This window comes from Ceratotherium simum, chromosome 24 (genome assembly GCF_057802395.1).
Source record: "Ceratotherium simum simum isolate JZ-2026a chromosome 24, ASM5780239v1, whole genome shotgun sequence".
Lineage (NCBI taxonomy): Eukaryota > Metazoa > Chordata > Mammalia > Perissodactyla > Rhinocerotidae > Ceratotherium > Ceratotherium simum.
In genome coordinates, this window is record NC_141923.1 from 35,444,043 (window position 1) to 35,459,906 (window position 15,864).

General features: G+C 50.7%; 1 protein-coding gene across 4 annotated transcripts in view; it reads right to left on the reverse strand.

Moving 5' to 3' along the window:
* PLEKHH1 (pleckstrin homology, MyTH4 and FERM domain containing H1) overlaps positions 1-15,864 on the reverse strand; it is a 54,963-nt gene that overhangs the window by 17,872 nt on the left and 21,227 nt on the right. For all 4 annotated transcript variants that reach the window (XM_014784324.2, XM_087448341.1, XM_087448340.1 and 1 more), the window contains exons 5-15: positions 12,949-13,032; positions 11,425-11,506; positions 10,560-11,320; positions 7,039-7,117; positions 6,341-6,432; positions 4,606-4,756; positions 4,263-4,405; positions 3,067-3,177; positions 1,784-1,870; positions 1,276-1,437; positions 214-294 (exon numbers count right to left, since the gene is read on the reverse strand). In XM_014784324.2, coding sequence (XP_014639810.2) covers positions 214-294; positions 1,276-1,437; positions 1,784-1,870; positions 3,067-3,177; positions 4,263-4,405; positions 4,606-4,756; positions 6,341-6,432; positions 7,039-7,117; positions 10,560-11,320; positions 11,425-11,506; positions 12,949-13,032 — 1,833 coding nt within the window. The remainder of the gene's footprint in view (positions 1-213; positions 295-1,275; positions 1,438-1,783; positions 1,871-3,066; positions 3,178-4,262; positions 4,406-4,605; positions 4,757-6,340; positions 6,433-7,038; positions 7,118-10,559; positions 11,321-11,424; positions 11,507-12,948; positions 13,033-15,864) is intronic.

Below are 15,864 nucleotides of genomic sequence, written 5' to 3' on the forward strand. Positions count from 1 at the left end.
GCTTGCTTGGAGAAGCACAGACAGACCACATAGGCAGAACGTACATACACGCTGACCATGCACTCTGGAGGGATCCAGTCAGCTTCCTTTGTATATGTTGTGGGGTCAGGTTGGGTAGAGGGTTAAGCTGGGGCCTTTCATCATGACGTGGAGCCACAGGAATGAGGTCTGGAGGAAGCAGAGAGTGGGTGCTTTTGGGAGGCCAGGACGTACCTTGTCCTCATGGCTCCGATAGTAGTAGAAGGTTCTCCCAACAAGAGCACACCAGACCAGCTTGGAGTGGCCATGCTTTACCTGTAAGACAGAAATGAACCAGCAATATTAGAACCAGGTGACCCCAGAAGTAAATCCAACACTGGCAAAGAGAAGCCACAGAAAGGCAGATGTCAAAACCCTTGGTCAAACCCAGGTTCTGGTGGAAATGCCACCCAGACTCCCTACTAAGGGAACCAGCCCTTTCACAGTGAGGGGCCACCCTAGGTACTATGTGATACCCATCCATCCTTGTGCCACCTGCCATTAAAAGATTAACCAGGCCAATCAGATGTCCTGTCCCAGGGACGTGAACATGGGAAGAACCTGCTAGTCCGTGGAGGCTAGAGTTGTAAGGATGCCGAGAGGGAGGGAAGGGCCATGGTGGACGAGGGTAAATCACAAGCGAACAGCAAGTGCACACGCAGAGGGGACTGACGTAACACAGACTGAGTGGGGAAGCAGAGGCAGACAGAGCCCTTGAGCACTAAGCTTGCTCATACTAGCAGCTTTGCTTCCTGATGGCGTTCTGGCCTACTTCGTGTGCTCCCTTGCTAACTTTCCTTTTCTTGGGGTTAACAAGTGCTTCTTTGCTCCTGGCAACCAGAAGAGCCCTAACTAAAATGTCTTTAGGGCAGGCCTGGGATATTGGAAGTGTTTGAATGGCCACGCCTACCTTGTCTAGGTAGCAACCTCCCACTATTCATACTGAGGCATGGTGGGTACGGGTAGGGGTGGGGAGCAACGCCTAATGACCTCAAAATGGGCACAAGACATTCCCTTCCCTCCTCTGTCTTGAGAAGAGATGTTGTTCTAACAACCCTGATCCCTGTTTCCACAGAATCATTCACCATCACCTATGTGGTTAGACCATGCTTGAGGCCAACCAGTTAATCACTGGGAAGAAATTCCTGGAGAAAGGAGCTGTGTGCAAGGAGCGGACCCATCACCCCTTGGCACTCCTGCTCCTGGCTCCCCCGACTCTCAGGAGGCCACATTCTCCCCTACCAGCCCCACCCATACCTTGGTCAGCCAGCCCTTCACGGTGGGCTTGGTGCCACCCTGAGGCAGGGCTGGAGGCCCAATGGCCTGGACCTTTAGCAGGCTCTGTAGTACTCGGATCCACTCCTCCAGCAGGCTCGGTGAATCAGCCGTCAGGTAATAGGTTTTCTTCTCAGAGATGAGCTGTGGAGGAGTGAGGGATTAGGGGCCAGGGGCGGGGAGATGGAAGGATCGAATAATAGGGACCTGGCTCAAACTCCTGACCCCCTGAAGCCTTCCTTCTTCCCCCAAGTACTCCCTCCCTTCTTCTCCTCCTCCTCTTCTTCTCCTGGTCTCTCCTACCTTCACCCTATTTCTCACAGGGTCTCCTCTTCCTTTCCTGTACCCACGAATTAGGATCACATCCACATGTTGATGTAATGTCTTTCACACAATACACCCATTTTGCCGCATCTTTGCCTCCATCACAGCCATATCCAAACCTAGCACCTCTTCTGTCTAAAATACTAGCTGCTAGGAGCACGCTCACCTGGAATGTCTGTGCACCCTCCCCTCGAACAATCTGGCAACGGGAGTTCAGTTCCACTTGACCTTGAGGCTTCCGGATGACATCACTCTGTAAAGAAAGGAACGGGAAGAGGTTGGAGCCTTAAAAAGCACATCAATTATCCTCATATGTTATTCCAGGTCACAGGCAAAGGGGAAACGCCAAGCTTTCCTGGGCTATGGTATGATGGGTAACTTGTTCTGGATCCTGGTTCAGGCTAGATGGAGCAATGATTAGAGACATGGGTCTGTCTGACCCAGGCCTCAAAAAGGACAGACTGAGCCTTTAAAATTGAGTCAGAAGACATCAGGTTATTACTGATCCATAAAGCCCTTAAATTCTTTCTACTACATCCTTTATACCAACTTGGCAAATCAGTGGCATATATATCACCATTAGCCTTTCCAGTACCACTGCAGACATTACTAATCAATCAGAGCATGCCTGCTCACTGACCGATACAGGCCCAAAATCCTTAACACGTTGTTCTAGACAGCCACAATCAATCAACTGGAGTTGCACAAGAGACAGGCCTTTTTGTTCTCTTTAAAACATTAACATTGGTTCTCCAGGGAGGTCCTGTCAAACTAGGTCCCAACATCCAAGGCTCCCTAATTCCAAACAGTCCAGAAAGGAGGCAGAGGAGGCAATGGGTTCGCCTGTTAAAACAATCAGATAGGGCTGGCCCCGTGGCTTAGCAGTTAAGTGCGTGCGCTCCGCTGCTGGCGGCCCGGGTTCGGATCCCGGGTGCGCACCCACGCACTGCTTCTCCAGCCATGCTGAGGCCGCGTCCCACATACAGCAACTAGAAGGAGGTGCAGCTATGACATACAACTATGTACTGGGGCTTTGGGGGGAGAAAAAAAAAAAAAGTAGGGGAGGTAGTATTTAAAAAAATAATAATAATAAAATAAAACAATCAGATAATATGAGGGCAGCTTGGGAACAGTTCTTTTATAGGACCAGGCATAAGAAGAACTCAGCTTCTGAAGGAAGAGGGAATCACCAAGCCAACTCGTCTAGAAGTGCCTTTGACTGCCTAGTGCCTGATTTCACTGTGAGAACCAGAGACCAGCCTCATGGTCCCCGTGTGTGACTCTCGGGTGCCCATGGTCCCCGGGGTGCCCAGCCAGGCTGCCTCCCCCCACCTGCCAGACCTTTGCCCTCTGGCCATGGGCCACACTGCCCCTCTTCCAGCCCCTCTCACAGTGCTGGGTCTGGGGTGGGGTCCTTTAGATGACAGTCCTGAGGGAGGAGCGGCTCACCGGGGACTTGTAGTACATAATCTGCCCCTGTCTCAGGACAAACCAGCGCCTCTTCCACGTCTTCACCCGGCTCCCCATTTTCAGCAGGTAGCCCGACTTCTCCAGTGACTCCTGCATGGGTGGGAAAGTATAGAGGAGAAGAGGGGTGGACGGAAAGCAGAAATCACTGGGGATCGTGGTATCTCCCCTGCCAGGTAAGTATTCCTGAATGTCACACAGACCAAAATGGCCCAGCTGAATCACTGCTTTGTCATCAATTAAAAAAAAAATAGAGTACCAACTATGTGTATTTCCAGGGCACCGTGCCCTGCTAAGGGTTCAGCGAGGACTAAATAAAGCATGGGTGGTCCTGCCATGGAAGGGGTCCCACGCTGGCTGGAGACGACAACACCTGACCACGAGAAGGCGGTAGATCAGGGGCTACACGCGGGAGGCCGGCCAGGGAGGGCTTCAGGAAAGAGCCGGGCCTGACTGGCCTTCAAAGACGAGCTGAGAGGAGGAAGAAGGCCATTCCAGGCAGCAGGGAAGGGAGAGAGGTTTGGGGAACAATGGGCACATCAGCCAGGCGGGGGCGGGGGGTTCATGGAGCGGGGAGATGGAGGCAGGGCGCACAGTGGTGTGGAGCAAGGGCTGGGGCATGAGAGAGCTGCATTTACCGCTGGCTCTGGCGTGTAACAGCATGTCTCTGAGCCTTAGGCTTCTCATCCATAAAATGGGGTAATAATCCTGAGAGGATTGTGAGGACGAATGAGACTGTGCATGAAAAGCACTGGGCATGGTGCCTGGCACACTGTAAGAACTCAGGAAATGTTAGCTCTCAGCCTTCCAGGCTAGCGTGGAGCTAAAACAAGGTAACACGTGTAAAACTCCTCTTGGGGCTGAGGGGCCATAGTGGGCTCACGGTAACTGGCCTTTCCTGGTTTGATAAGGAGCTCAGTAGGCTCCTCCTCCTTCCCCCCAGGGGGTCTGTGGGTGCCTGACTCCATAACTGCACAACCCCCAGCCCACTCCCCATGGCCTCACATCAGTGGCTGCCCCCAGCCCCCTCCCTCCCTTCACCAATCCCAGGGACCCCTCATCTCACACAGCGGCTACCTGTGTCTTGTGCTCAGGGCCCCAGGCAGCCTCTGCTGGAGGTCTGGTCCCACCCTGCCCACCTCAGCCCCCGTCGGTGTGGGGCCATGCTCCCAGCTCACCCCGTCCAGCCCCAGCCCATCAGTGGAGTAGGACGAAGTACGCTGTAGTTTGTGCTCAGGCTCTGAGTAGTCACTGTCCAGGGAGCAGGCATCCGGGGGGATGGCGTAGTCGCCCTCAGAGCTCAGGGAGGACACGGAGACACCTGACCAAGGGAGAGGAGTCAGGCCCTCAGCTCACACACCCCAGGAGCAGCAGAGCCTTCCTCACCCACCTAGGACCCCCAAGTCTGGGGCTGAGGGGTCATGGGCGGAGATCAAGCGAGGACCCCCATGTACGACTGCCCATGAGAGGAGGTAGGGACCCCTTGTTGCCCCACACACCTGATGCTCCCCTTCTCTATACCTCTCTTGATGGCCCGGGGGCTGCCCAGTCCGCTGGTTTTCCTGGACTCAGAGCAGGGGACTGAAGTTCGGAAACTCGCCTGAGAGCTGCAGTCATCATCAGACTCAGAGGATTCATCCACGAAGGGCACAGTGCTGATCTGTGTGGCTCTCTGCAAGACAAGCCCCTTCCCCACTGCAGCTCAGGCTGCAAAACAAGCCCCATCTCACCTGCCCCTATGTTCCAGCTCTGGGTACCCAGGGTGTGGCCCACACAGCCTGTCCAGGGCTCATGGACACCATCACCCGGCGGGGGCTCCCAACAATGATCCCTTCCTGATCTTACTCCTCTCTCCTCACCTCCATGCTTCTCTTTGGGCTTCCCTCCCCAACACACCATCTTCTGTGGTCCCAAAAGGAAAGGAGCTGCCCCAGCGGGGCTGAACACCTGACCGCTGTGACCCCTGCTTCCTGCCACTAGGGGGCCAGAAAGCCACGCCAAGGGCCAAGCGTGAGATAGGAGCTTTAAAAATGTGTGAGGACAACAAGACGACAAGAGAGCATCTCATCAGCAAATATTTAAAAAGACTGATTATCTCAATGTTGGTGAAATTGTGCAGAAAAGGATACTCTGTAGTGTGATGAAGCCTTTTTAGAAGATAATTTGGCACTGAATGTCAAAGTTTAAAACATGCATATCATTTACCCATAAATTCCACATCTAGAATTGTGTCCTACAGAAATGCATATATGTAACTGCAAAGAGATATATTTGCACAGCAACGTTCATCGCAACGTTTATTATGGAGAAAAATAGAGACATGACCTGAACTGTCAATCAGTGGAGGAAAGGTTAAGGTAGTTAATGGGGCATCTACACCAAGGGGTCATGGACAGCCCTAAAAGGGGAAGCAGAGCTGTGTGTGGAAGATTGGCAGGAAGACCTGACACATGGTTGGGCGAACAGGCAAGGTGTAGAATGACACATATAACATGACCCTCTCTGTGTGCGTGTGTGTGTGCATGCATGCACGTGTGCATGTGAGAGAGACAGCGACAGAGACAGAGAGAATACTTGTAAACACTTGTAGACTTTATAGTTGCAGCAGAGGGCCTTACAGAATAAACCCCAAACCATTAATGACAGTTGCCTCTGGGGTTAGGAATTAGGGAAAAGGGAGAAGAAATTTCACTTTTGGCTTTTTATTCTTCTATAAAAGTTTTACAAAGTATTACTCTTATGATTTCAAAAACCAATAACGTGTCAACTATACTTCAATAAAGAAAAACTTTATAAACTGTGTTCCTAATTACTTCAAAAAAAACTCCTAATAACTAAAGGAGACAAAATGTATATGCAAACATCATGTTGTAGTTATATCTGATTTTTGTTTAAAAATCTGTAGCGATGTTACAGGAGTATATGTTTGAATACACACAAAAAGTCCTGGAAGGAGCCCCACTGCCCTCTGGGACTGACGTGAGAAGATAAGGAGGAGAGATGGAGCAGGCATAGGTTTAACCCTTAACTTTTTACTTTGCCCACAATCATACTGATTCAAATTTTTATAAATGTAGAATATTTATAACAGAAATCTAATAAAACAATAAAAATAAAAATGACATATGTGGGTTGAGCTCCCTGCTCAGAGTCACCTGTGTGCAGAAGCCTGACCCTAGAGCCCCACTCCAGCCACTGCATGGACAAGGGGCCTCTCTGAATGGGGACGCCCCCTCCTCGGACAGAAGCTTCTTACCCCCTTCAGGGCTGTGTACACAGGCACGGTGATGTTCTTGTAGACGAGGCCAGAGAAAGGCCCAGGGGACGCAAGGGCAGGAGGGCTTGAAGCTGGAGGGGCAGGGAGAGGGATGAGATTAACCCAGGCGGCATAACTCAGCAGGGGCGTGGGGGGACAGAGACGCGGGCAGAGCACCCCGGGAGGCAGAGCGGGTGACAGATCTCAGCACGGGGGCCAAGGCCTTCTTCAGTCCCACTCTTGCCAATGTGTTACAAATCACGAGACGATGGGGCTCCCACATCACTGGGGGGCTTCTGTGGCTGGGCCGTGATTCAGGAGCCAGTGGGTGGGGATGCGGCTCCTTCAGGGCGCTCATCTAAATCAAGCCACTGGGGGCTCCTCCCACCCATAGCCCTTGCACTGCAGAAGGGAAGCCAGAGCAGGAGGGAGGCTGGGCTGGAGGACCCCGCCTCTCAAGTCCCTCCCAGCTCTGTAGTTGCTACAACTCTGCTCATGTCCACTCCCACCCAGCAGGTGAAGAGCTGAACTGCACAGCTTTCTTTTCTCTCCAAGGCAGCCCTGGCTGCGTAATTTCACCTGAACCTCACCTGTTGGGGGACGGAACAGGGTGCCAGGTGACCTTGGCCCTGGATGTTGCTCAGAGTCTCCTCCCTGCACGCCCACCCTGCCCACACGGCACTTCACTGGGAACTCACTGCAGCAGGTGGCGTTATTTCTGGGAGACGCGTCCGAGAGCCTCATGCCTGACGTGGCCACTGCGTAGATCCGGCTCTCCTGGAATGAGAGGTCCCAGGATGGGCAGAGCCCAGGACTGAGCTCACCTGAGCCCCTTTTGTGGCTTTGGAGTGGGCAGACCTGGGTCTACATCCAGGCTCAGCCAGTTACTGGCTGGGCAATCTTAGGCAAGTTACATCACTTCTGGGCCTCATTTGCCTCAGCTCTAAAAGGCAGGTAATGATACTCACCTTTCAGGATACTGCGAGAATCAAATGAAATTATTAATGTAAACATTTAACAAGTGGCATATAATCAGTGCCCAACAGATATTCATTCCCTCTCTCGCTGCCACCCTTCCCTCAGGGCAAGGAAGTTCAAGAGGAGAGGGGTCAGTGACCTGTTTCTCTGTATCTTACCATTGTAGAGGCCCCTGGGCCTCAGGCTCCCACCTCTAGAAGTTGGGGTGTGACAATGAGGAAGTCAGGGCCGCACAGCAAGGAAACGCCCTCTTATAAGCCAGTTGTTTGGGACCTGGGATACATTTATTCCCACAGTAATAATGTTACATCTCGGTTAGGCTTCAGGGCCAACCTAGCATGTCTGGCTCACCCAGACCCCAGAAAGCCGCAGTAGAAGACACATCGACGGGGAACGCCCACCCTCAACTCTTCCCTCACTCCTCAGGGCGTCCCTGGGTCTGAAGCAAACCCAAGGGCCTAGGGACCTTTTCTGATGGTTCTGATGCTCCCAAAGGACCCACGAGGCCCCACCTCTGCTCCTCCATATCTCTTCACATCCACTCAAGGTAAAAGGAAAACAAAGGTGACAAGTGAGTCACAGGATGAGGGAACGTCGCCTGCCTCAGGGAGGCAGTGGGGCTGGGGGCTGGGGGCTGGGAGCTATTGGGATGTCGCCCCAGCGAGGGGCAGTGGCACTGGGCACCTGGGGGAGAGAGGGAGGGGCTGGCGAGTGCTGGGATGAGATCCTGAGGTAAGTGGAGCGATCGGGAGGTAAGAGGTCGAGGCGCAGTGAAGAAGGGTGTTCCAGGAGGGACATGGGGTGGGGAGGGGGATTCCTGTGCTTTATAGGGCAGATAAATTGGGTCCAAGCAGTAAAATTAGGCATAAAAAGATTATTCCTGCCAGTAGTGGTCGTGGAATTCAACCAAGGACAGGCCTCTAACTTTACAGAGGAAATGAAAGTGAAGCATGAGGGATTTAGGTTAAACAAATATGTAAAACAAACGTTTTACAAAAGGTTACCTGACACCTAACTCACAAGGTTATTTTGAGGATCAACAGAAAAAGGGCTCTGCAAACTCTAAATTGGCAAATAAGTATATCTGACTCCCTCGGACTGAGAAATCTCCTTCTCTGAATTCTCAGTCTGGATTTTTCCCGCATGGTACTGCCTAGCTGGTCCCACCTGAGAAGCGAGGTCGGGCTCTCTGGCCACTGTGGTTTCCTAAACTGACAGGATCTTGTCTCAGGGACGGGAGGGAGCTGAGCCCTCTTGCCACATCCCTTGCCGAATGCTCCCTCACTGCCTACCTCTGCTTTAGGATTCCAGAGCATCTGGGTTTACAAGACCACAAAGAGCAAGAAGAGGGATGGTTCTGACGGCCTGGCCCTCCTCAATTTTCAATAGCCTCTCCACCTGTGCCCCATCTGCCCCTTTGTTCCCTCTCTGCCCACTGCCCCCCTACCTTACCTTTCCTTTCTGGGGGTCAGGAGTTTCAGGGACAGGTCAACAGCCCATGGCCTGAAGACTCGCTGGTCTTGGGGGACCTCCTAGCCCTCCCCCCAGGCCCTCTCCCAGGCGTGGCTGTATCTCTGTCATCCAGCTCCCTGCAGCAATCAGCGCTGGTCAGCGATCACTGCTAAGGATGTGGCCCATGAGGCTCCCTGGACTACCAGCATTTCAAAAGGAGACCCTGGAAGGTGCTGCTGAAAAGGTGGGGCCTCCCAGGCAGTGGTGTGGGGTGGTGCCAGCCCCAAGACCCCACTCGCTGTGCTGCCAGGAGCCTGACACTCAGACATCCCCCATGGCGCTGCCTCACACCACAGCAGCATCCTGGGGTCTGACCACGAGTAAGAGGCTGACATCTGCTCTCTGATGTCCCCTAAGAGACAATACAGCTGGAAGGGCAGAGCCGGGCTCTGGAGGAAGCTGGGCCTCTAGTTAGAGCCTGGCCCCCCACTACCTACTATGTGACCTGGGGCAGGTAACTAAGTCTATGGGGACAGCAGCTTCCTAATCTGAAAAAGCGGACGGCACCTAACTCCTCACACAGGGAAGGAGTCCTGCCCATGGGCTGGCTCTGTGCTCAGCACTCGACCCCCTTATCTCATCTCAGCCTCACCACTGACCTGGGCAACCTTAGTAATGCCCACCCCACTCCCCACTTTTATTTTAACTTTTCATCATGGGAAACGTCAAACAGACACAAAAGTGGAGAGAAGAGAACAGAGAATGACCTCATGTACCCATCACCCAACTCTACAAAGGTTAATGCGTGGCCAGTCTTGTTCCATCAGTACCCCCACCCCAGATCATTGATTCTGAAGCAATTCCACCAGACATCATGTCATTTTATCCAATATCACAAGTAAGGAAGCTAAGGCTCAGAAAAAACAACATAGGGCTGGCCCCGTGGCTTAGCGGTTAAGTGCGCGCACTCCGCTACTGGCGGCCTGCGTTTGGATCCCGGGCGCGCACCGACGTACCACTTCTCTGGCCATGCTGAGGCCGCGTCCCACATACAGCAACTAGAAGAATGTGCAACTATGACATACAACTATCTACTGGGGCTTTGGGGGAAAAAAAGGGAGGAGGATTGGCGATAGATGTTAGCTCAGAGCCGGTCTTCCTCAGCAAAAAGAGGAGGATTAGCATGGATGTTAGCTCAGGGCTGATCTTCCTCACACACACACACACACACACACACAGACAAAAAAAAAAGAAAACAGAAACAACAACATAGCCAACACTTACATGCACTTACTGTGAACCACCACTGCAAGTACTTATTACTATTAACACATTTAATCCTCACAACAACCCTAGAAACGAGGTACTATCATCCACATTTTACAGAGAGGGAAACTGAGGCACAGAGGTTCAGTAACTTGCCCTGGGTCACATAGCTAGCAACTCAACCCTATGGTTTGACTCTGGGACCTGTGCTCTTAGCCACCACACTGCACCACCTCAGAGTCATGAAGACTAAATGAGAAATGTGCACCACGCACCCAGCTTGGTGTGTGGCACACGGTGAGCGCTTTCTCAGGAAATGACAGCCAGCCACTGTCCAGTCATTCCAAACTCTGGCTCTGCCCCTCACTAGTGGGGTGGTCTGGGCCAGCTTGGTGGTACCTGCCCCCTAGAGTGGCCATGATGATGACAGCCTCTTCTTATGCCCAGCACGAGGCTGTGCTCAATGAACAGTGTTCACACAGCCAGCTCTGCCCTTTTGCCCAGCCCCCAGGGCGCCTCTTACCCAGGATGGAAACCGGTGCAGGGGGGGTGTGGGCGGTTTGTTCCCCAAATCCACTTCCTCCAGCTCAGCTCTGGGGGCCTTTGGGCTCTCTCCTTCCTCCATCTTCCCCGCTGGGTGTTGCTCCTCCATCTCCATCTTCTCTGGGTCCTCCTGGAGCTCGGCTTGGGCCTCCACCCCGGGAAGGCTGGAGGGGTGGAGGGCTGAGAGGGTCCCGATCTCAATGCTCACCACGTGGTTGAAGCGCCTGGGGCCCACCTGCGGCTGGCTGTGGTGCCGCTTGGCCAGCTGGATGCTGTCCCGGGGGGTGCCTGGAGCCCGCACCTTGGGTAGGGTCAGGCTGCTGCCGGGGCCACCTTCCCTAGCAGAGGTCTTTGTCCCAGGGAGCATCCCTCCCTGAGCAGTGACCAGGCCCTCACCCCAGGAAGCCAAACCATGTCTGGGGGTGTGAGCCTTCACGCATAGCTGGCCAGGAGAGCCCTCTCTTCCCAGACGAGGTGGAAGGGTCTTGGCCTTTGATATTTCCCCAGGACGGACCACGCTGGCACTAGAATCTTCCAAGAGGCTTCCTGCTTTAGGAACAGAGTCCTTGCTTTGCAGAATACCTGGAGAAGGTGCAGGAATAGCTGCCTTCAGGGCACCCTGGGCCTGAGGACCACTGTCCTGCCCCATCAGCTGGGTTCCTGGCCCTGAAGGGACAGAATCCTGCTCTAGGGTTCCCTGGGGGGCCACCAGCAGCTTCGCCGAAGGTGAAATCTGAAGAGCTGTGATTGGGGGAAAAAACAGGCATATTGAGAGCTCCCTCAACTCAGACGCACGCGCACACACACACGCACACACACGCGCACACACATCCCAGCCTGCTTACCTCCTAGCGCATCTTGAAGGGCTCCCACCTGCTCTACCAGGCGCTGATTATAGCTTTTCAGGTGCTGATTCTCCATCTCAAGCTAGGCAAAAAAGGAAAATGAAGATTTAGAATTCTCAGCCTACAGGTTCAGACACAGAATTCAAAATAAGATGAAAATCCTTTTTAAAGAACAAATCTTTGAAAAAGAACACATGGCATGGTGCCCCACCAATCCAGTGCTGACCCTCCCAGGGAGCGCTGACCTCCTCCCTCCCTCTGTGCTAACTGGTTTTATTGGAATAAAATAAGCCCCTGAACTTTCTTTGCTAGTTATTTTAAACCTTTTTTTTTAAATTGCAAGATATAACACACACACACAGAAAACTGCATACCACATCAATGAACAGCCTAACAAATGATTCTGAAATGAATACTCTTGTGACCATCACCCAGGTTAAGAAATAGAAATTTGCCAGCACTCCCAATATCCCGGACTTGTCCCTTCCCAACCACAGTCCCTCCTCCCCACAAAGGCAACCACTCTTCTAAATTCACGAGACCCACTTCCTTGCTTTCTGGGTTTTACCATCTAAGCATGCATCCCTACACACACTGGTTTAGTTCTGCCCATTTTTGAGGTTTATATAAATGGAATTATACAGTAGGCACTTCTGTGTCTGGCTATAGCTGCGGAATTTGGAGGTCAACCAGGCATCAGCTGTGTTCCCAAGAGCTTGTAGTCTAGCAGGTGACCTGAAACATGCATCCACAGACGGGGATGGAAGGCAAAATGAGCCGATACCCCCTACAGGTGAGACCCACTTGTGTCAGAACAGGGGAAGAAAAGGTGAGTGCTCGCCCTTTTCCAAACTTCAATTCCCTGTCCTTGTGTTTAGCAAGAGGCTGTTTTTTGTTTTTCGCTAGTAGCACCGTAGCTTCTAGTCTCGAGGTTCCTAAATAAAGCTGGAGCAAGGGATAAACTACACAAATGAATGGACAGAGCTGGAAAGTAGAATAAAGGTACCAGCAGGTGGGGGAAAAAGAAGGGGCAGTTGGTGTTTAATGGGTACAGAGTTTCTATTTGGGGTGATGAAAAGTTTTGGAAATCAACAGTGGTGATGGTTGCACAACATTGTGATTGTACTTAATACCACTGAATTGTACACTTAAAAAACAGCTAAAATGGTAAATATCATGTATATTTTTAAAATTTTAAAAAGAATGGAGAGGACAGAGGAGAAAGGGGAGAGGGGGATGGGAAGGACTGTGTGTGCTCCTCAGAAGGAAACGGATGGGACTCTTGAGAAGTGAGACTCTTCCTTCTCCCCAACACAAAGCTAACAAGGAGCCCTAGGGAAACCCGACCACAAAAGGAAGGGGTAGGTGAAGTGATGGTCTCAGCGTCTAAGCTGAAGGAAGGGCAAATGCTTAACAAGGTCAGTCAAGGCCCCACAAACAGAGGGAGGCAGGAAAACACTGAGGGAGGGGGCAACCCCGTGCACGCGTCCATCCCAGGCTTCCCAAGACGAGGTTTCGACTCACCTCTGCTAACTTGAGCGTCACCCATTCCTTGATCTTTGCAGCTTTTTCTTGCACAATTTTTGCTTCCTCAGCTCTCATCTGCTTCTGCAAGAAAGGGAGGGCAGTCACTGCTTTATTGAATAATCGGAGGTGAGAAGCCCTGAGAAGAAATACCAAGAGACTGGATGGGGGTGGCCTGATAGAAAAAAAATTAATTCTTTTAGATTTTTTTAATATTCTTAAAGTGGCTAAGGCCTTACTAAACAAAATACAAATCCAAAAAGCCATGAAGGAAAAGACTAATAAACATATATTATCACTATAAATTACTATATGACCACAAAAAAAAAAAAAGAATCCCTTAAAATCAAAAGACCAACTGGGGGATGATTTGCTATACAAATGATTTATGTACAAAAGGCTAATTTAAAATGAACAATCCAAATATATGCAAAGGAGATGAACAGGAAGTCAACAGAAAAAGAAAGGGAAAGGAACCCATGAAAAACTGTGAAATCTCAATCATAATTTTAAGAATGCAGATAAAAGGGAGACATCATTTTCCTCTATCACACTAACACTATTTAAAAGTTTGATATTATCCCAAATTGTCAAGAATGCTGCAAAACAAACTCTCTCATACAAGTTGGCAAAGCCTTTTTGGGGAGCAATTTGTTATCTGTCAACATTTAAATGTGCATACCGTTGACCTAACGAACCCACTGCTTAGGAGTCATTAGTTGCAATATTATTTGATAAAGCAACAAGAACAAAAAACTCAAAACCAAAAATCACCTAACTGCCCACAAATGACAGCTTGGCTAAATAAAGTGAAAATGGAATGCCGTCCTTGGATATACAAGAAACATTCACAATGAACAGCGGTGAACAGTGAGGAGGGGAAACAAAGGACTGGGGACAGAGGGAAAATGTTACTTGTCATTTTATACCCTTCTGGTCTTTTTGTATTTTTGACTATAAGCATGAATTACTTTTACAGTTAAAAAACAAAAAAGCTGAATTAGCACATAAGTGCAGCATTTCCCTCAAAATAATCAAAAGAGTATAAGGGAGGTTTGCATCTGAAGAACAGCATCCTAGGAACGAGGCTGTGATCCTGCCTCCGAGGCTTATTTGCTGTGGGACACTGGGAAGGAAACCTAACCTCTCTGGGCCTGCATGGTCATCTCTACAATGGGGGGATGATACGTCTCCCACCCTGGGCCAGTCTGAGGATGAAGTGAGAGGAAGTGCACAGCGTAGAGCCTGAGGCAGAGGTAATCGACCAGGTCCACAGTGAGCACCAGTCCCCTGATCTATAAAGCCTGGGGATACCAGGTGTATGCTGAGTGGTTTAGAGACCAGCAATAATGACCCTGGTTGCACTTGTAGGGAAAACTGCCTAATAATTGTAAGATGAGGGACATGAGATCCAAACCAGGGAGGCTGTGGAAATGAGAGAGGAATGTGAAAATGGCAGACTCGCAGTAGTTGAGAGCTAGAAGGACCTGAAGGTTATCTAGTTTAGGGATTTCCAAACTGGCCCACAGGCCAAATCCAGCCCTCCACCTGGTTTTCTCTACCCCCCTTACCCCCACCTATTTTTGTAAATAAAGTTGTACTGTAATACAGCCGTGCCCACTCATTATGTACTGTCTAGGGCTGCTTTCTCCCTATAATGGCAGAGTTGAGTAGTTGCAACAGAGACCACACGGCCCACAAAGCCAAAAATACTTACTCTCTGGCTCTTTACAGACAAAGTTTGCCGACTCCTAACCTAGTTTGATACCCTCTTTATATGGCTGTGGAAACTGAGGCCCAGAGGCGTGAAATGACTTGCCTCTGTCAGTTCGTGGCACAGCTGGGATTAAAACCAGGTCTACTGACTTGTAGAACAGCATTCTTTGTATTCTGATCTTGACTTATTATTATCGTAAAATGACTTTTTTCTGACCTAAGCTTTAACAAGAATCATTTTACCCACCAATGCCCAGGATGCTGCCACTTCTAACCACTCAAAAGAGAAGATATTAGCAGAGAGAGAATTGATGGAAAATTGATTAGAGATTCCATGTGTCAAAATTCTATTTCCCACGATTTTTCAGGAACACATGCTGCCCTGCAGCATACAAAGGCACATCCCACAAAGGAAATATTTGGTGAATGCTGATAAATGATTACGAATTTGCCCATGACGGTGAGAAGGTACTACCAGGATTAGCTGGGACCTTCACAGAAAATGTACATGTGGAAAATTAAAAGTCATCTGGCCACACTGTGGGGTTGTCTGCTGGAAATGATGGAGCTCTGGCACCAGGAAAAGCTGGGTAGGTAAGGCCAATGGCAGAGGGAAGGGAAAGAATTGGGATGAAGTTAATGAGATTGTGAAGGGGAGGAGGCTGGGCTTAGGGAACTGGTAGGGAATGTTCCAGATGTCCTCTCTGGACCAAAGGTGCTAACTGTAGGTGGAATGCTGGGCAGTGGCCTCTCCTGGGCTCCCATGTGCTCAGGACGAGAGGCCCTGCTTTTCAGAGGCAGTGGCCACTTTGGTCTCTGCTGACTCAGGTTCACTGAGAAACTTTGGCCAAGCAGCTGACCAACGCTGATGGTCCAGCTCTGTGCTGCTCTGAGACTACAGGCAAGTGTCCTGTCCCACGTGTTGGCAGGGCACAAGGCCAGGGTGGAGAAGGAAAAGCTCTCCTTACCAAGCACCGACCTCGTGTCTGACACTAGACACAGATTACCTGAGTTCATTCTCCCGACAGCCCCGTAAGGTATTATCACCCCTATTTTATAGATGTGTAAAATGAAAATTAGCGACTTCAGTAATTTGCCCACAGTCAGAGAGCAGCTGGTGCTAGAGGTGGGATTCAAACCTAGAGCAGTCTGCCTCCTAGGTCCTTTTCCCACTATATCCCCTGCTTGGCTCCTAATGTA